The sequence below is a fragment of the Chenopodium album genome, chromosome 15 (genome assembly GCF_948465745.1).
Source record: "Chenopodium album chromosome 15, dcCheAlbu1.1, whole genome shotgun sequence".
Lineage (NCBI taxonomy): Eukaryota > Viridiplantae > Streptophyta > Magnoliopsida > Caryophyllales > Amaranthaceae > Chenopodium > Chenopodium album.
The window spans coordinates 31,102,782-31,122,061 of NC_137848.1; the positions used below are offsets into that span (position 1 = coordinate 31,102,782).

General features: G+C 35.0%; 2 protein-coding genes across 6 annotated transcripts; one reads left to right on the top strand and one right to left on the bottom strand.

Annotated features, from left to right (window-relative positions):
* The first annotated feature begins 788 nt into the window (after nucleotides 1–788).
* Nucleotides 789–2,417, top strand: LOC145582134 (uncharacterized). Its single transcript, XM_081639154.1, has 2 exons — nucleotides 789–1,003; nucleotides 1,318–2,417. The coding sequence occupies exons 1-2, from the start codon at nucleotides 917–919 to the stop codon at nucleotides 1,780–1,782; spliced, it is 552 nt and encodes a 183-aa protein (XP_081495280.1). The 5' UTR covers nucleotides 789–916; the 3' UTR covers nucleotides 1,783–2,417.
* Nucleotides 2,418–2,853: 436 nt separating this feature from the next.
* On the bottom strand, nucleotides 2,854–18,670 carry LOC145583087 (uncharacterized). 5 transcript variants are annotated; one of them, XM_081640220.1, is made up of 14 exons: nucleotides 17,502–18,670; nucleotides 16,591–16,742; nucleotides 16,181–16,342; nucleotides 9,189–9,298; nucleotides 8,871–9,012; nucleotides 8,364–8,734; nucleotides 7,877–8,001; nucleotides 7,700–7,743; nucleotides 6,728–6,859; nucleotides 5,071–5,148; nucleotides 4,199–4,281; nucleotides 3,957–4,039; nucleotides 3,437–3,497; nucleotides 2,854–3,313 (listed from the first exon to the last, which is right to left on the bottom strand). In XM_081640220.1, exons 1-12 carry the CDS (start codon nucleotides 17,614–17,616, stop codon nucleotides 4,021–4,023), a joined length of 1,533 nt encoding a protein of 510 aa, XP_081496346.1. In that variant the 5' UTR covers nucleotides 17,617–18,670; the 3' UTR covers nucleotides 2,854–3,313; nucleotides 3,437–3,497; nucleotides 3,957–4,020. The 5 variants fall into 5 exon arrangements, with proteins under 5 accessions (XP_081496346.1, XP_081496344.1, XP_081496342.1 ...); XM_081640218.1 differs by having other exon boundaries at nucleotides 3,957–4,036; nucleotides 8,871–9,027; XM_081640216.1 differs by having other exon boundaries at nucleotides 8,871–9,027.
* Between the last annotated feature and the right edge of the window lie 610 nt (nucleotides 18,671–19,280).

Consider the following 19,280-nt stretch of genomic DNA (forward strand, 5'->3'; position numbering starts at 1 on the left):
AAGGGAGTTCGCCCTCTCTTCCAAGAGAGTATAGTGGCTCAACGAATGGTGTAATTAGGAGAATAGGTTTTTAGCTAAAATTATTTAGAATCGAATAATTATAATTAATTAAGGATTATAAAGTGTTGGAACCTAATTACCTTAAATTGCAAAAAAAAAAAAAAAAAACAGGGTACTCTATGTTAAAAATTAAAAAGAAACTCGCACATTGCACGAGATTAAAACTAGTTTTTAAAAAAAAGGAGTACACTTGACTTTTTTTTAAGATTTTTTTCTTATGATAAGATATAGGGGCCTCTTTGATCACAAGAAGGGTGAGGGTGAATTTTTATACATTGATAATTTGATATACAATTAAAGTTAAATTTTAACCAAACTAGACAATCAGATAACACCAAGAAATATTCCGATCAGATCAAACAATAGCTTAAAAAATTAGTGGAGATGACCAATACGGTTGAGAATATGATGGTTAGTTTAATACCCTCACCCCCACATGATTTGGTTCAACTTTTCTCACGGGATTATGCTGACTGACTCCTTCCATCTCCCATCTCTAAGCAATTGCCCCATTTAATATTCTAATAGTGTTCCTTCTCACTCCACTCCACTCCACTCCCTATTTTAGCAAGCAAAACCGTTGGATGATGTGATCAACTCATTACTTAGTCAGCCTTCTTCATTACCACTCTCATCATTTTCTTTTTTTACCGTTATTTTCAAGCTACTCTTCTTGAGCCCCCCCCCCCCCCCCCCCCCCCACCCCCACCCCACTTGTCTTCCTGCTAAAGTCACTCCCTCGCAACTCAAACTCACTCTCTCTCTTCTACTCCATATTCTAACCAACAGCAACTTACTTACTCCTTATATAATTACTTGATCAAATACAGGTAGAAGATAACCAAAATCAACAATTATGTCATCTAAATCCCCTGTTTTCTCCATGCTTGAACCTAACCATTTCAGCGATTACGGCTTCGACCCTCAGATCGATTACTTTCAGGTATTCATTTCTTACTCCTTCCGTTTCAAATTAATCGATATCGTTAATTTTATATAGATAGCTCATAAATAAATTCAATAGACTAGTATTGTAACAACTAAATCTAAATCGATAAATTTAATATTATTCCAAAGTTGTACATAATAATTAACTAAGTTCGTATTAGATTTTATTAGTAGTCACTAATCTCCCTTCCGTCTTCTCTAAATGTTCTTCTTGTCTTGACTTTTTATGTTTAGTATTTTATATTATCAAATGTTATGTGACAACTGAATTTCGACGGGGGAAATAATATCGAATATTTTTGACTGAAGGTGTTGGAGGAGGCGAGGAAGCATAAGAGGGAAGCAACAACAAGATCAATAGACACCCTCCATTTCAAACTCCAAAAACCAATCTCAAAAGACGACGCAAAAAAGTGTTCAAAGAAAAAGAGGCGTCAATGGTGGTGGAAGAACGCAGTGCTCTTCTTCAAAACTAAATGGGCCGCCCAAAATCAACGACCAAGCTCACTTGACTACCACAACCACAACCAGCAGCAGCCTTACAAAGGTGGGTCCATCTCCGGCCCAATTTACTTCACCGATAGCTTAATTGGGTCGGAGCCCACATCTCCTTGTCGGACCACCACCCGCCCAACTTCCGGCCCAATTGCCGGAACACTGACACCGACAAGAAAAGGTGATTTGGAGATCCCGTATATTAGTCTCAAGGATCTTAATATGGAACCGTCGCACGTGATCTCTGCTACTCCCATGCCTATTTATTTAGTTATCTAATTTAATATAATTAAAAGAAAGTTTTTAAAAAGACTAATATGCCCTTTTTGATGATGAGAGTAACAGTTTGGGTTTTTTTTTTTTTTTTTTTTCGTTTTTTTAGAAAAAAAAAATGATTTATTGAGATTGGGATTTTAGTAAGGGAGACAAATCTTGGGTTTTATTGGGATTATTTAGGTTAATGAGATGGTTAACTTATTAATTGTTTTTACATCAAAAAAAAGAAAAAACAAAACTTTTTAATATTTTTTTTCTTTTTATGTAATATTTTTTGCACAAAAGATGTTCTTTGTGCAAAGGCTTCTTTTAGATGAGTGTTTTTCATTTATTTTAAATTTAATTATGATGGTGTTGGACCGCTCGGTTAAGCTTTTACTTTGACTGAGGTGTGTTTTTGTCCAAGATGTTGACCTGCATCAGTAATGAAAGCATGCAGCGGGAAACACGACGTCGTTCCTTTTTTCACTCTTTTTGTTGGAAAGGGCCGTTAGCTTTAGCTTTACCTTTTAGCTACTTATTTTATCTACTACTGTTATTGTTAAGTAATGTTATGGTCCTACACTTCTACACAAATTGTAATGTTAGTTATGGAAGTGATTACTTTGGATTTTTAGTTGATTTGTGACTTTATTTATTACAATATCATTTAATCTTATTGCCTTTCCATGTTCTTTCTCCAACAAAAAAGTAATTTTTGAATACACTATTTTATTGGAGTACTACATAGTTTTAGGAAGAGTTGTATATATATATATATATATATATATATATATATATATATATATATATATATATTTTAAGTGTAGTGCTGTATATAGCCCTAAGTATATATAAGCATTAAATAGACTTTTAAAAATTATATAAAATTAGAAATTTATAACAAAACACACGTAAATCAATGTAATTAGTGTTTATGATTTTATGATTACTTAACTTTTTACGATTTTCAAGTGTAAATTTAATATTTACGTAACCATAAGGGCTATGTATAGCATTTTCCTTTTTTTAATGGTAAGAACAAAGAAAATATTAGAAAACCCTCATTACGAGAGGAATTCCTAATACGTCAGAAGAAAGGATGGGAATTAGAGAACAATTATTACAAGGAACAATATTCATACTTTTACTGACTAAATGACCAACAATATTCCTAACATGTACACCGTAATTCTAATATAATGTCTATACGGGTGGATGACTTGGCCGTTAACAAACAAGTATTAACACTTGATGTTGTATACCGCAATATGGCTAGAGATCTTCCTACATACTCTATATAAAGTATAAAGAGTCAGAATACAAGATCAATCTGAATATCTGATCACGCTATGCTCGATGCCAAATCTATAATCTCATCAACTCATGTCCAATGGCACTTATCAAGGTGACGACTCTGTTTTTGGTTCCTTTGCTCTTCAATCTCAAAAAGGGTTTTCTTCCGAGATATTGCACTTTCGATATATTCTTGTAGAGGTGGAAGGGATCTTTCTTTAGCGTCAATAGAAGTGTTAATTTCTTTGTTCCGAATAACCTGTTGATAGTACAATTAGTTTCTTTTCAATTATGACACATTTACAAACGTCTATGAAGGTGCAAGTTTGCCTTGAGACGAGGGAATATGTTCAGAGGAGGCTAGGGGGGTAAGAAAACTTACCTTGGACGCCCAGCAACGTTCTGCCTGTTGACATACATCTCTGATATCCCGTCCAGACAAGCTTATTGTGGAAGAGGAACAAATTAAGAGAATTCAGAGCAATGATCATCACTATAAACAAAGGTAGTATTTTTATTTGTTTATTCCACTTTGTTCTTTTCAGCTCAAAACACCCTCTTTAAATTTGATTTAGTTGTAAACTGGAATTTGGTAGCCTTAATTAAACCTAATGGCACATGTATTAACTTAAACATACATCTCCAAAGTTTTGTTTAAAAACTTGAACTTAGAACTTTAAGGTGAAAAGAAACTTAAACTCAAAATGTTAGAAGGGAAGCGGCGAATGTTTAATCTATGAAGAGACACATAACGTGAACTGCATGGAGTAATATTAATTTCCACAAGAATATGACCAAATGCACATACCTAGTATTTGATATTTATCTGTAATTCCATGATCATTGAACCCATATCCAATGGTCAATGCAAATCAGTGCAAAAACAGTTGAACTTCGCTTACCCTTTAGTGACTGAAGCAAACTCATCCACTTCAGAATTGGTCAGGTGCTTGGCATACTGAGCTGCTATTTTCTGCCGATTCTGCTGATCAGGTAGACCAAAGAAAATCATCGAATCGAACCGGCCGAAAATAAAACGCAGAGATGGTCAAGGAACTAAATTGTAGTTTTTGCCTCTTAAGTATGAAAATGCAAATAAGATTTGAAGAAGGCTTCTTACAAGATTAAGTAGCATTTACTGTACCTAATAAGAGCAGGATCAATATCCTGCTTTCTGTTTGTTGCAGCAATCACCACCACCTTCTTATCTTGTTCAAAACCATCAATCTGTACCAAGGCATTATATAATACAGAACTCTGGTCATGGTTTTATATAATAACTAAATAAGTACTTCCTCCGTTCCACAAATATTGCAACATTTCCCTATTTGCATATGTTTTCTCTCTCCTCATCTCATGGGTCCTTATCTTTATTCCTCTCTATCTTGCTCCTTTTCTTAAAATCCGTGTCCCCTTCCCAATGTTGCAATATTAGGGGAACGGAAAAAGTATAACATAAACTTCTCACAAATACAAAATTTGAGAATCTTTGCAACATGAAATGGCTGAAATTAGAAGTTAAGAAAATTTCAACTGGTACACACTAAATTTTTAATCCACGGTAGATTTTAAGTAATCTCTTGACAGGCTAAAGAAGCAAGATGTCATTGAGTGTCAAGAGAGAGCTCGATTTGGAAAGGGTTAGAGAGCAGATTCCTGGCTCGATCATGCCAAACCGGAAGATTATGAGGTGTGGCTTGGTCTGAAAATACTTTCAAGAATGACAAAGCTAAGAGGAACTATGAGAAGGCACAATACACAGAGAGAGATGGCTAGTTGGAGAGGACTAAGCGGCTGATAAAGGCAAAAGCAGAACATTCATTTAGTTCTTGGCCTTTTGCATCTCAATTTCAAAGGAGTTTATAAGCAGATCATGTTCTCATTCTCTCACTTCAAACAATTATTCAATACTTGTCAAACTCCAGGCCTAGAGGCATGGTCAAAGTACTTAGCTAGCAACTAGCATATGAACAATTTCATTCTTTAGAACTCCTGCCAAGTTGAAGACTGCTTTACCTGCCTCAATAACACCGATAAAATTCTCCGTGTAACTTCATGTATATCACCATCACGGGCAATAGCAAAAGAATCAACCTGCAGGATTCACATATGGTCATGTTAGTAATAAGATTAATTGAGACTGTCCATGAAATGCTAAATGAGCTGCAAGAAACTAGGTATATCCTCCATCTTAACATAATAAGCCAGATCTATTTTAGATTGCCCCAAAATAATACGCCACTTTTTAAATTATAACAAGTCAAAGTTTGAACTTTCCAAATTTCATCTTAATGATAACCTTAGAAGAGTTCCAACTATGTACTACCTTAGTATAACGAAGATTATACGGTATTTCAGCTAAACTCATGAGAGATGGCCCCTGAGCAAATGTGGCCTAATTCAAGGACAAAAAGAATATGGCCTCATATGGTTACTTATGGGAATTAAATGCCTATAAGAAGTTACATTGCATGAGAAGTTAAAATTCCTAGGAAATACTATAATCATGTTTGGTTGACATAAAGGATACTATATTTTCCATGAATGAACTTTATGTAATGCTCATGTATGGAGTATAATAATAACTCAGCTCTAACTACTTTCCCAAAATTTAAAGGCAATAATGACTATAATGTAATTTCATGTGAAGTTTGAGTGACCAAAGTAGGGGTGGGTAATTTTAATTCCCTTTTTGTAGGAATTCCAATATTCTACGGAATTTCAACTTCCTACATTTTTACTATATTATGTTAAACAAACAACTACCCATTAATGAATTTGTGTTTCCCCATAATTTGAGTGCAACCAAAAAAGACCTTAGTATATAGGAATATAGAATACTTAGGGGCCGTTTGGTTCGCATGGGATAATTGGAATGGAATGAACAAAGGGAAAGAAAAGGAATGGAATGAAAATATCTAAAATTTTCTATGTTATTTGTTTTAAAAACAAAGGGAATGAGGTCCACCAGTCCCACCACCACCACACAACCACCTGCAACCTTCACTCTCCACCATTTCCAGCCACCAAACCTCTCGCCGCACCTCCCTTGCCATTCGCCTCCCTTCGCCGGCCTTCCCCACCCCTCGCAAAGCTCTCCCCTCCCCCGAAAAACCTCCATCAGCCCCGAAAAACTTCCCTCAACCCCGAAAAAACCCTAGAAACCATTCTCCCTTGCCGTAAAACCCGTCGGCCGCCCTTCCCCCACCCTCGAAACCCGGGTTTCGAGGGTGGGGGAAGGGCGGCCGACGGGTTTTACGGCAAGGGAGAATGGTTTCTAGGGTTTTTTCGGGGTTGAGGGAAGTTTTTCGGGGGAGGGGAGAGTTGTACGGAGGCCGACGAGGGGCGGGGTAGTGCCGGCGAAGAGTGCGGGAAGCGGCGCAATGCGGTGGCTGTGTTTTCCGGCAGTTTGGGTAGGTAAGAGGGTGGTGGTATGGTGGTGTGGTGTTGGCTAAGAAATGGGAATGGAAATACCTAAGGGGGAGTGGGGAATCAATTTAGAAGGATTTGGGGGAATGGAGAGGGTAAAGGGAATGGGAAAAAAAAGTCTAACAAACAACAACAAAGGGAATGAGGGCAGTTGATTCCAATTCCTTTTGATGAATACCCCCAACCAAACGGCCTCAAAAAAAATTTTCTTCCTAATAACACATGCAAGCATGATGTCAGGTACCTCGTCCAAAAAGATGATCGCACCATTTGGAAGCTCCTTAGCAAGAGAGAAAACGTTCCCAAGGAGACGCTCACTTTCACCATAATTCTTGGACATGACGACCTCCAATGGCACATAAAGTAGTGGAACCCCCTAGAAGGCACACCAAAAAAGAACATTGTTGATTATAATAATATAAACATCATAAACAAATTGAGTGACATGAAAAATACAAGCGCTTTCTGCAACTCAATTTAAGGTTTCACCACATAGAATTATTGTCCTAAGAAAAAAAAAAATTAGCAGAATATACGGATTATTGCAATTCAACCAACACATATCTACAATTGGATATTGGGAGCCTTAGTATACATACCTATGACCTTTTTTTTTTGGGTAATGAACAATATGCAAAGCTAGAGTAGTACTACAATAACAGCTATATTACTCGAGGCTTTTTATATCACCTCAAGTAATCATGTTGGATCTTAGAAACTTAACGTGGATATGGACACTTGACACTTCATTTGGGTCTTTCAGACCATGAGCACGAACATCATGATTACAAATTTGCATTCTCAACTAATGGACTAACTGTCAGGTGTTTCATTGATCACATGCTCATATAAGCAGCCTAGTTTCTTATCCACAATAATCTATCAAGTCCATTGACTGGAAGAATATACTGCATTCCAATTGCAGGGCCTAGATAATTCATTTTGTTTATGAAACTCAAATAAACAATACTATGAAACCGCATAAGTAAACCAACAATATGTAGCATACATAATTCTTCAACAAACTACATTTAATTATTATATATTTATTACATGTAATTAAAGACTGACTGGTCATTTCACAGCTGGAAAGGTATAAGACAACATTAGCCCTAAAAAGTAAAAAAGCACAATTAACACTCATGAAAATTATATCATACTAGATGTAGAGCAGCAAATCCATCATCAAAGATCATTACAGAGAATAAAGGCTTACCGCTTGATTAGCAATAACACGAGCACAAGATGTTTTCCCAGTACCTAAGCACAAAGTATATGCATAAGACTGACGGTCACAAGATGGGAAACATAGTTTGTTATTTCCTTTATAATATAGGCATAGACAAGACAAAATGTGTTGACAGCATAGTTTCAGTTATCATAGAAGGAAAACCTGGAAAGCCTTCAAAAAGCACAACTCGGGGTCTATTCGACTCATATTTTCGCCGAGTCCCACGGGCAACGTCATCATAAACTTCAGGACTACGCAAAGCCAATAGTACAGTATCCTCTATTTCCCTGTAAGAGAGAAAATGAGGAAAGAAAAAAAAGGGTTAATGAATCATATAGCGTTGATCAGGCAGAATTTTAGGAGTCGCATATGAAGTATGTAGAAATCTCATTAAATAAGCTGTCTCTTATACATGAAGTATCTTAACTGAGACACTGCAGTTGCAACTATTAGATAAAAGGCACACATATAAAAAGGTCAAGGAGATCACTCTCCCCTACTAAACATTTACAATTCATCCCCTACTGAACCTAATTACTTGACATTCAATGACTATTACTTCACAAGTATGTGCAAAACATATCAAATATCTCTTAAAAGTCTACGATCTTCAACTAAACAAGCCGTCAAAGCCCTGAATTTTAAATACCTCTTTTGCTGATCATAGCCAGCAATGGTATCCCATGTCACCTCTTCATTGGCATTACCAACAAGTGGTTCATCAAGGCCGAATACACGTACGCCCATGGCTTCCAAACTAGTAATTGATTTACTTGTCGATGGTGTTCCTGCAGAGCTACTTCTTTCTCCAGCTTTGCTCTGCCCTGGCCTTTCACCAGCTTCGGTCTGCCCTGGTCTTTCATTAGCTTTGGTCTGCCCTGGTCTTTCACCAGCTTTGCTCTGCCCTGGATTTTCACCAGCTTTGCTCTGCCCTGACCTTTCACCAGCTATTTGCATGATAGAGACTAGAGCCTCAAGCTCTGCGGGACTAAAGCTTCCTTTCTTTAGGATCTCAAACTTCTGAAAGTATACCAGCGACAAAAACATCAATTCAAATGCTAGATGCGAGCAATACTCTCTTTGATATCAAAATAGGGCATATAGCATCTATAAGGACAGTATAACCTATCAAGATTAAATTATAGGCAATAATTACCAGCTTATGAGGACTTATCAGTGGCCTAAATATTAAAACACATAGATCGCTGTCATTTGAAATGTTTTCCCCCCCAACTTTACTCTTTCCACTTTCTCTCTTTCCATTTGGGAGACTGAGTGTTAGCAGCGAAGTAACTATGCTGAAAATATACAGGCTAAAAATAAATAAATAAATAAAAAAAAAAAAAGTGTTAATTGATAAAAGCAGATTTAATAACAATAGTAATGAAACTGAAATAGCATAAACAGATATGACGTCCAAAATATGTAAAAAGAAAAGCCAAAAAAGTTGAAGGAGCTTAAACTTTGAAATCACCTGGCCCTAAATTGAACATCCATTACTGAACCACCATTGAGGCTTAAAGCAAGGTTTACTATCAGTCCAGGGATATCGCAATAACTGGGTACTGGAAACTTGATAGCAATCTACACTTTCATAAAGGACCATTATTATTGCAGACAACGATTCCCAAAAAAAAAAAAAAGAAAAAAAAGGAAAAAAAAAAAAAGAACCGATATCATAAGAGCAAAGAAAAATGTACAAACAGGGCTGCACAACGCAAACAGCCTTCTCTACAATAACTAGTAAATTTGTTCTTATCTTTTGACATTGTGAGCCTTAACATGATATATACTTAGATGTATAAAGTAAAGCATTGTGAGAGAAGAGAATAATTTAATCCATCAGAACACTCTAATCAAATCATTTTTGTGCACAAGCCAAGGGAAAAGAGTCTCAATTCTTAAGCATAACTGTTTGCTATCAGTTTGCACACTGACTCTGTTATGAAATAGGCGGTGTAAGGTTTGATTTATGCGGTACAAGATCAATGAAAAATAATATATGTGAAAGCAACAAAGAAGATAACAAAATCACATAAGAATTTACGTGGTTTGATCAATTAGACCTACTTCATAGGTGGGGGATTCGAGAGCTTTTCTTCATTTTAATGGAGGAAACAAGAGGAAAATACAAGGAGTCAATAATGGCTTCATTAGCTTAATGAAACCTAAAACTCAATGGTTCTTTTATAACATAAGAACCCTAAAAACCCCTTAGATTAAACTACAAGGATTTCGCAAGATTGGAGGAAGAGCACCTTGGTCCCGCTCTATAAAAACAAAGGAGACGCTCAAGATTGTTCTAACTATCAAGGGATCAAGCTTATGAGCCACGCTCTGAAGTTGTGGGAAAGAGTGATTGAACATAGGTTGAGGGCATGCACAAACATTTCGGATAACCAATTTGGTTTTATGCTGGGGAGATCCATTATGGAAGCAATTCATTTAATAAGTCAAATGATGGAGTTTTATAGGGAAAGAAGAAGGATCTTCATATGGTCTTTATTGATTAAGACAGAGATACTTTGGTGGGCATTGTTGAAGAAAGGTATCCCATGAAGGTACGTGGACCTGATTAAGGATATGTATCGAGATGTGTCAACAAATGTGAGGACATGTGAAGGGTTGACAAAAGATTTTCCTATTACAATTAGATTGCATCAAGGGTCTGCATTAAGCCCTTTTCTTTTTGCAACGGTTCTAGTGAAGTAACTACACCAATTCAAAATGAAAATCCATAGTGTATGATGTTTGCACATGATAATGTTTAGTGGATGAAATAAAAGATGGGGTTAATTCCAAGTTAGAGCAATGGAGGCAATGGTTGGAATCTAGAGGGTTTAAGCTAAGTCTGAGTAAAACTATATATGTAGTATTTAACATGTCTCTTTGGTTTTTAGAGGGGAACATGCAATGAGGTGGTGTGTCTGGTATCTAGATGGATATGACTTGACCATGAGTGAATGTTTTAAATACCTTGGGTCGATCATCTAAAATAATGGTGACATTTATCAAGACGTGACCCACATGATTAAGTCGGGGTGGCTTAAATGAAGAGGCACCACGGGAGTGTTATGTGACCGAAGCATTCCCTTACAGTTGAAGGGAAAATTCTACCAGATTGCCATAAGACCAGTATTGCTCTATGGTACAAAATGTTGGACTTTCAAAAAGGAGCACCTTAAAAAGATGAAAGTTATGGAAATGTGCTAAGTGGATGTGCGGGAACACTCTAAGAGATAGAATTAGAAATGAGGTTATTCGCAAGAAAGTAGGTGTGGTAGGCATTACAGACAAACTAAGGGAAAGTCGTCTGCGTTAATTTGGGCATGTAAGACGGCACCGGTAGGAAGAGTGGAAGAGTGGGACTATTGAGGGGTTAAACGAGGGAGAGGGAGACCGAAAATGACTTGGTTGGAAGGAGTTAAGACGGATATGAAATATATTGATTTGCATGAGGATGAGGCATTGGATCGTAAGGGACAAAAAATTTGTCGATGACTACACGGAATAATCAAATTTGGTTCATCAAGTTGACCCCACTTATAGGATTAAGGCTTTGATTGATTACTCCCCAAGGCAAAGCACAAGTAGCTGTCATGGTAAACACGGATCTTAGCAAAGCATCGAACGGCAGAGGACAAAACATGAGGCAAAAAGCTGGAATAGGGAAAGCCTTGCGTGAACGCGCACTTTAAGGCTCTGCTTCCCTTTGCACGGATATTCCCTTATAATTTGAGCGGAAAAAACCTTCTGCCTCGACATCAATTTGTATTTCTATGACCCTTTTGCACGGTCGTGCAAGGTCAGGTGAACACAGACGCGCTAATAACCTTGAGTGGATACAAGTCAACATTACAATTACATTTTTCTAATCATTTACAAAATAATAATGCCACATGAAAAGTTGAGTTCCACACTTTGTTTATTGATATGATCAATTGGACATGATCCATGCAGTGACAATATAAAATCTCAATTGTATAGCTAGGAGGCATGATTCACTCTTCCTTTCTCCATCAAGGTAGCAAACTTTTTATTTTAATATTTTTTTTTTTAATTTTTGTTTACACTAGGGTAGTGGAACATAGAAAATTCACCTTTTAGGGATTTGAACCAAAACAACATCATCACCCTCCTAAATCTAGCATTCATTCCCCCCCCCCCCCCCCCCTCCCCCTTTTCATTTTAGGGGGAGAGAAAATAGCCTAAGGTCAGGTCTGCTTCATTTCAGGCTACACGTGACTCGACCTTGAAGCATTAAAATCATCAGACATTAGTGAGATTTTTATGTGCACATTACTTGGCCATGCACACCATCTTATGTTCTTAACATAATAATGGCTCAAAACAAGTGAAAATGTGATAACAACCTTTTTTTCCTAGAATCCAACATATTGGTATCTTAATTTTGACTTTTTTTTCAAAGAAATTGTTTTTATTAAGGGTGATAATAGGAAAAATAGGGTAAAGGGGGAAAATCCAAAATATAGGATAAGCTTGGGAAAAATATGGAGATGGGTATTTGACACTTTGGGAGCTTTCGAGGGCCATAGGGTGCTTGTTTTTTCAGGTTTGTGGCATGTTATAAATCAAAATAGGGAGGAAGGGTTATTTATGTTGGTGATGAGGGGCAATGTTTACATAAACTATAGTACTTATTTATTTCTCTTCATAAGTAATACTCTCTTTTTTTCTTTTACTCAGTTGGATTCTGTGTAGTAGTTAACGTACATGTTTAACCTATTATATCTTTGATTACATATTTGTGCTAATTATGAAAATTTGATACAACACATTGAAACGATTCTAGCAAGATCCTACATGATAATTTTTTATCAAAGTTTATTTATTTGACTCCACAAAAAGTATGTGAGTAGAGTACTTGTCGTTCTGTAATACCATAATGAAAAAGTATTTTTTTGTTTTTCTTCAAGAATAGAGGTAATACTTGTTCATGTAATCAATTTGATAAAAAAAAGAGGAAAATGGGGAAAAAACAACATGACTATTTTCCACCAATAATGATTATTATTCGTTATGAATACTTTTCCATCACAAAAAACTTCATTATCAACATTTGTAAACAACAACATTTAACAATGAGGTTGAGCAACAAACATTACGGTGTAAACAACCCATGTAATCCATGCATAAAATTTGACATGGTAAGCAATGGGTGGTAGGTTTAGCCATTTAGGTTAGATAATCAAATGAAGGATTTCTGACACCTTAGTAGGACCCACCGACCCAGTGATGCCAAGTTGGTGAATAAAACCAACATTGACTACTAACACAACATAATTTCAATAATTGAACCAAACTCATTCTCGGAATTTTGTACACCTAAATCTATTTAGGTCACCCTGCTGGACCCGACCCGGATCCATGGATCCGGTCTTCAAATTTTGGACCCGTCGGATTCAGGTCCTGCTGAAAAAAAACGGATCTGGATCCAAGTCTAGCCCCTAGACCCAGATCCAGATCCGTTTACCCGTTTTTTAATTTTCCTATTAAAAAAACTAAAATTGTTTGTTTATTTGTTAAAAATGTTGATGATGTTAGTAGTGATAAAGATTAGCCCTTTCAATCGATGAATTTTAGGTACTCATATTGGATATATCATCGTTGTTTTTTCACTTGCTCATTTGTAACATTGTACTTTTTTCGTTGTTTATAATTTTTACTTCAAAATATAAGTGTATAAGTCGGTTACTTTGTGTTTTTAGATTAAATTAGTTGTATAACTTTAATTTAGGTTGAACTTAATAACTCCCGACGGAAGTTTGAAATGCATTTTTTGACCCAAACATTACATTTGTTACAAAAAATTAGGCAAAATATATTAGACCTGGATCCGAACCCAGATCCGTTGGACCCTTCGGATCTGGATCCGTGTCTCCATTTTCCAAACCCGACGAATCCGGGTCGAGTCTAGACGCAATTTCTTGGCTACATTCTAATGCATCCAAGCTCGCTGCAACAAGCCAAAACGCAGGCTTCTATTAATGAAACACATCCCTGCTATTTCAGCTTCAACTTTGTAACAAAATACAAGCTTTATTTATCCTCCTCCTTTCTTCCTCAACATTTTTCTTTGAGTTCCTTTGTCAACATTATTTTTCCCGTGTGATTTTTCTTTGTTTATATAAATTTTTGAGTTAGTGATTTGTGTTTTGATGGGTGTACTCCTTTCTTTCTAAATCTATGAGTTTCAGATTCAATCAATTGGCTTTATCAAAGAGGAAAGAAAAAAAAATGGAGAGAGAAAGTCGAAGGTCAAAGAAAACAACGGAGGTTAGATTTTATCAATTTGTATGATTTCTTTGATCATGCATGATGATTTATTGTTTGATTATTTGAAATTATTATATTTGTGATGAATATCAATTAAATTGCTCAATTGTTAATGAATATCAGTTGAATTGCTTAATTTGTAGTCATATTCTCTTTCCTCTCTCTCTCTCTTTCTTTTGATTTTTTTTTCTTTTGATTTCTTTTGATTTCTAATCATGTTATAAATCAATAATTATTTTCTCTATGATGAATCAAGATTAGATTTAAGGTGTATATTTAATTTTTTAGAATTTAAATAATTACAATCGATCTTGGATATAATTTTTGTTAAAAAAACGAACACGTAGGAATTTAAAAATGAACATCTATTACAAAATGAGCATTTAGTACACCGAAAATGAACATTTAATACATAAAAATGAACATATTTCAACAATTTATTTTATCTTTATTTTTCATTACTAATTATATACAATGAATTTGAACCTTTATGAAAATCTTGTTCATTTTTAATATCCTAAATGTTCATAACTTTTTGTTACATGTTCATTTTTTACGTGTCCATTTTTTAATACTAAATGTTCATTTTTTAAAGTGTTAATATATTTTTATGAAATGTTCATTTTTATTAGGTTGAAAGTGAAATATAATACGTTGAAAGTTAAATTATCTGAACATTTAGTGTTAAAAATCTGAACAATTTATTATGAATATACATGTTTTGTTATTTATTACGAACATTTCTGTTATTGATTATGAACAAATATGACATATAGAGTGATAAATATTTATAATTTTAACTACTGTATTGATGATTATATTATGAACATATGTTGTGATGATATGAAAATTCTGATTATTTGTTGTTATTTGTTATATTTTAGTGAGTACAAATTAATTGTATTTGTGGAAGACAAAGACTCTGAATTAGTGAAGAAAGAAGTAAGAAGTGATGAAGCAGTATATGATATGTAAAGTGAATTTGCCTTTAAGTTGGAGAATTTCTGAAGTATATGATCCCAATTTTATGGTTGTATGATAAAGGTTTATTTCTAATTTACTAAATGTTCATTTCTTTTTTTTGACATGTTCACTTTTTATCACTGAATGTTGATTTTTTTTTTTTTTTTTTTTTTTTTTTTTTATGTGTTCATTTTTCTTACTAAATGTTCATTTTTAAGGTCGTGGTCTAGCAAATTTTTGATTATATGATAATCATGTTCATTTTTAATAAATGATCATTTTCTTATAACATGTTCACTTTTTAGTATTAAATGTTCATTTTTTTACGTATTCATTTTTTGTTATTAAATGTTCATTTTTTTTTCATGTTCATATTTTTTAACTAAATGTTCATTTAATAGAGTATGGTGTTGATTTGGGCAGATTGCGGACATGTTATCTGGGTTATTTGATTTGAACCGTGCGTTTTGGGCCTCCGCTTGTTATTGCTATCTTAGCTGCACTAGGATGCAGATAAGACATATTGGGGTCTAGATCCTAGATACAAAAACGGTTATGGATCCGAGTTCATCCGGACCCGGTCCAGATCCGACCCATTGCCATCCCTAGTCTCCCATGATACCCACCAAGTCACTTAAATTTTGAAAACTTGAAAATGATCTGAAAGATTAGATTATAGTCTTCGGTTTAGACAATCAAAGACTTTTTCCGGGCACGGAAAGAAAAGAGGTCGGGTACTTTTCATGGACCCACAAGACCCCTAAAGGCCATTTAGGTGGTCACAGCCACCATTGACTCCCCACCTTATTAACTTCCTCAAATAAAAATTCACTTGGTATGCTTCCAAAATATATCTCAATCTTATCAAATTAACATTTCTTCTATATGATTTTTACTAAATTTCAAATTTCTATTATTTTCCTCAAGTAGAATGAAATAATACGATTGTGAACACCATCATAGGATTACAGGGCCAATGATTCAAAGTATCAATCCCTCAACAGTCCATATAGGAAGGAAACGTATTAGCCCCCTTTTTGTGCTTCTCGCCTCTTGTAACTTTTGTGATATCGTAATGAAATTTGATAGTAAACGGAGATTAGAAAGAAGGTGACGCAGAACTAAAATAAAAACTCTATAAGTCCTCTCATAAAGCAGTAAAGGTGTTTGACGCAGGAATTTACTAGGGTGATACGGTATGTGTACCTTTTCGCCCTTTAGTGTAACAGTGAATTGTGGATAAGAACCATACTTCATGCCTTTGCTTCTTACAAGTTCCTCCAACCTGCACTGTTCCTTTTTTGCTATTTCTTCCAGGTTATCATAACTTGATGGGATATCAGGTGGCAAGGGAGAATCAGCAGAAACCTGCAATGAGTTCAAGATAGATTGCAATCAAGAAATAATAATTCAATATACACTTTGTGCAGTACAGTTTAGAGTCCAAAATTCCGACACAAATCATACTACCTCCGATTTTTTTTTATGTGCAACTTTGGAGTATTATTTGTGAGATATAAAAATTCCAAAGTTGCACATAAAAAAATCGAAATAAATAAAAAAGCAGACAAACTAGGCTTGGCACAGAGTAGTCCATCTAGATAATTAGCACAAACCTCACTGGTATCTGCATAAGCCACGTCTAGAATCCCAACACCAACAACACTAGCTAGCACAAGCGGAATGCAAAGTGACCGGGTAGACTCAAAACTAGAAAATAGAATACGGCCTATAAATGCATTGGTTACTTGCTGCTGGGTTCCATAACCTGCACATTACATGATTGCAGCGAAATTGATGAATGTTCTCGTTGTATAACTGTATAGAATCAACCACTCAACCAAACTATCTCTATATAATTACATCGACAGGAAGATATGAATAAGATGTAAAAACATTATTATTAAAGAGCATTCATGATTCATGTCTTCCAAGACACTCATAGTAATTTACACACAATTATAAAAAAAAACAACATATGAATTCATGAAAAATACTCTTTCTGAGCTACTATCATCCAACAATCAACTCAAGCAAGCAAAATAGAGCCTTTAGAGGTCGGTACATTTCATAGGATCAGAAAACTTTCAGCTCAATCTTAAACATGCCATCATTAATTCTGCTGCTTTCTTGTATATTTCCCCCCTAAAATAACAAATTAACAATACAATCTAGTGTTGCTTTCCAACAATAAATAGAACTAGAATTAACTAAAATTAGAAAAACCCCAATTCGGAAACGCCACTAAATTTCAAAACCAGGCATACCATTTTCAATTTAATTACATTCTACCAACAAGAAGCAAGTTCAGCTAAAACAACAATGTCATAACCCCATTAATTTTACTTATAAAGTGTACAAATTTATGTGCCAAAGGTTCAAATTACAGCATCCTCAACACTAAATGTTGTTAATATTCGAACCCAAAATTAAAACTTCAAACAATAAAATAAGGGTAAGAAACTAAAAAGTAAGAACTAAAGAGTAAAATTCAAAGAAAACCCAGAAATTAGAAAGAAAATATTACCATGATAAAGACGAGTTTGAAGGGGTTGAGCAAAAAAAGTAGGGTTTACGGTTTTAGAAGAAGAAATTGCACTGCGACAAGCTCTTCTTGTAAATAATCGACTGAATGTTGCCATAATTTTTTTTTTTTTAATCAAAATTAGCAGGATTTTTGCGAAATAAATTATACCGAATTACTGGAAAATTGGAGAATTGAATTCCAAGTCTCTTACAAAGTCCTCCACCAGTACAGTACAGTACTGTATGCCGTCGAAGAATAAGCATGAAGAATCTAACTCTGGTAGCTTCAATTTCTTGGGGGCCAATTCATGTCATTTTTATTTTTGGAAGATGACTTCTATTTTTTTCTAGTGGAGTACTAGTAATTTCATTTATTTACTAGCCGTGGGCGTAAGCAATTTGGCCTAATTAATCTCGAGAAGTTATAATCACATATTAACATAATAGGTAACGATTGCAAATCAAAAGTTACTAATTTACAGTGGAATATTTATTTTTGGGAAATTTTCAAATGATAGCTATGTAGTTTTGCTCATTCTCAATATGATAACAAAATATTTGGCAAATTCTCTCAAATAGCATTACTTTAAAAAAAATTCTCTAACATGACAATATTCTTCCAATTAGCAACTAATTAGCTTCATAAAACAATAATTAGATTATTTCCAAAAAAAAAAAAAAAAAAAAAAAAAAAAAAAAAAAAAAAAAAAAAAACAGAAGTAACAGAACCCTCCCTTCAACCACCCCCAAGCTACTGGCTACACATCGAAACCCCACCCCCACCCCCACCCCCAATAATCACACCAACGACGCCTGAACCCTGCGAACCCATCCTGCCCCTCACCGGAACCCTACATAGCGACGAAACCAAAGCCCCGTCAAAATCCCAATAGCCCACCGCTTCCCTTTCACTGGCAACCCCAAATTCCGCCCTTCGTCCTGCCATATTCCTGTGTTTTCATTCGGGGTTGGGTTTTCGTGGCTATAGGTTGGGCATTGGGGATTTCTAGGTGGGGATTTCGGTTAAGGATGGGGGATTAGAGGCGGCTGGATGGGATTTCGGTGAGGGTTTGTGGTTTTAGGGGTGGCTGTGTGGGATTTCGGTGAGGAGTGTGTGGTTCTAGAGGTGGCTGGGTGAGGGAGATCTGGTTTTAGACTGGCTGGGTGGGAAGTCGGTGAGGAGTGTGGTCTTTTTTTTTTGTTTATTTTTTTTAAAAGAGTTTTTTTGTTAATTATTGTTAAATTAAGTTATTTAGTTGCTAAATTGTAAAAATATTGTTATGTTAAGGAAATTTATAAAAAGTAATGCTATTTGTGGGAATTTGCCAAATATTTTGTTACCATTGAGAATGAGCAAAACTATATAACTACCATTGCAAATTTCCCTTTATTTAATTTGATATTTGTAAGCAAATAAACAATATAAGGCCGTAGTGGCTAAAATCATCTCCAATGGTGAGACTTGAGGGAGTTTGAGAGAGTATTTTTTGCAAAGGGTTACCAATAAATTGGTATCTAAACTTAGCAATTTCAAGAAATAATTGCTAAATTTAGATGCTCAACTTTGAATCTCATTTGACAAAAAGTGTGTACCCTTTATCAATATTATAATATATTTTGTAATTTATTTAAGGTTTATTTTATTTTTATTTTTGAAAAACTTACATTATGGATTTGGTGGGGTATAATTGAATGTGACATTAGTATATTTTACAGAGTCTCATCATTGAAAAATTAGACTTCACATGAATTATTAAATTGAAAAGTGGGTTGGGTATCA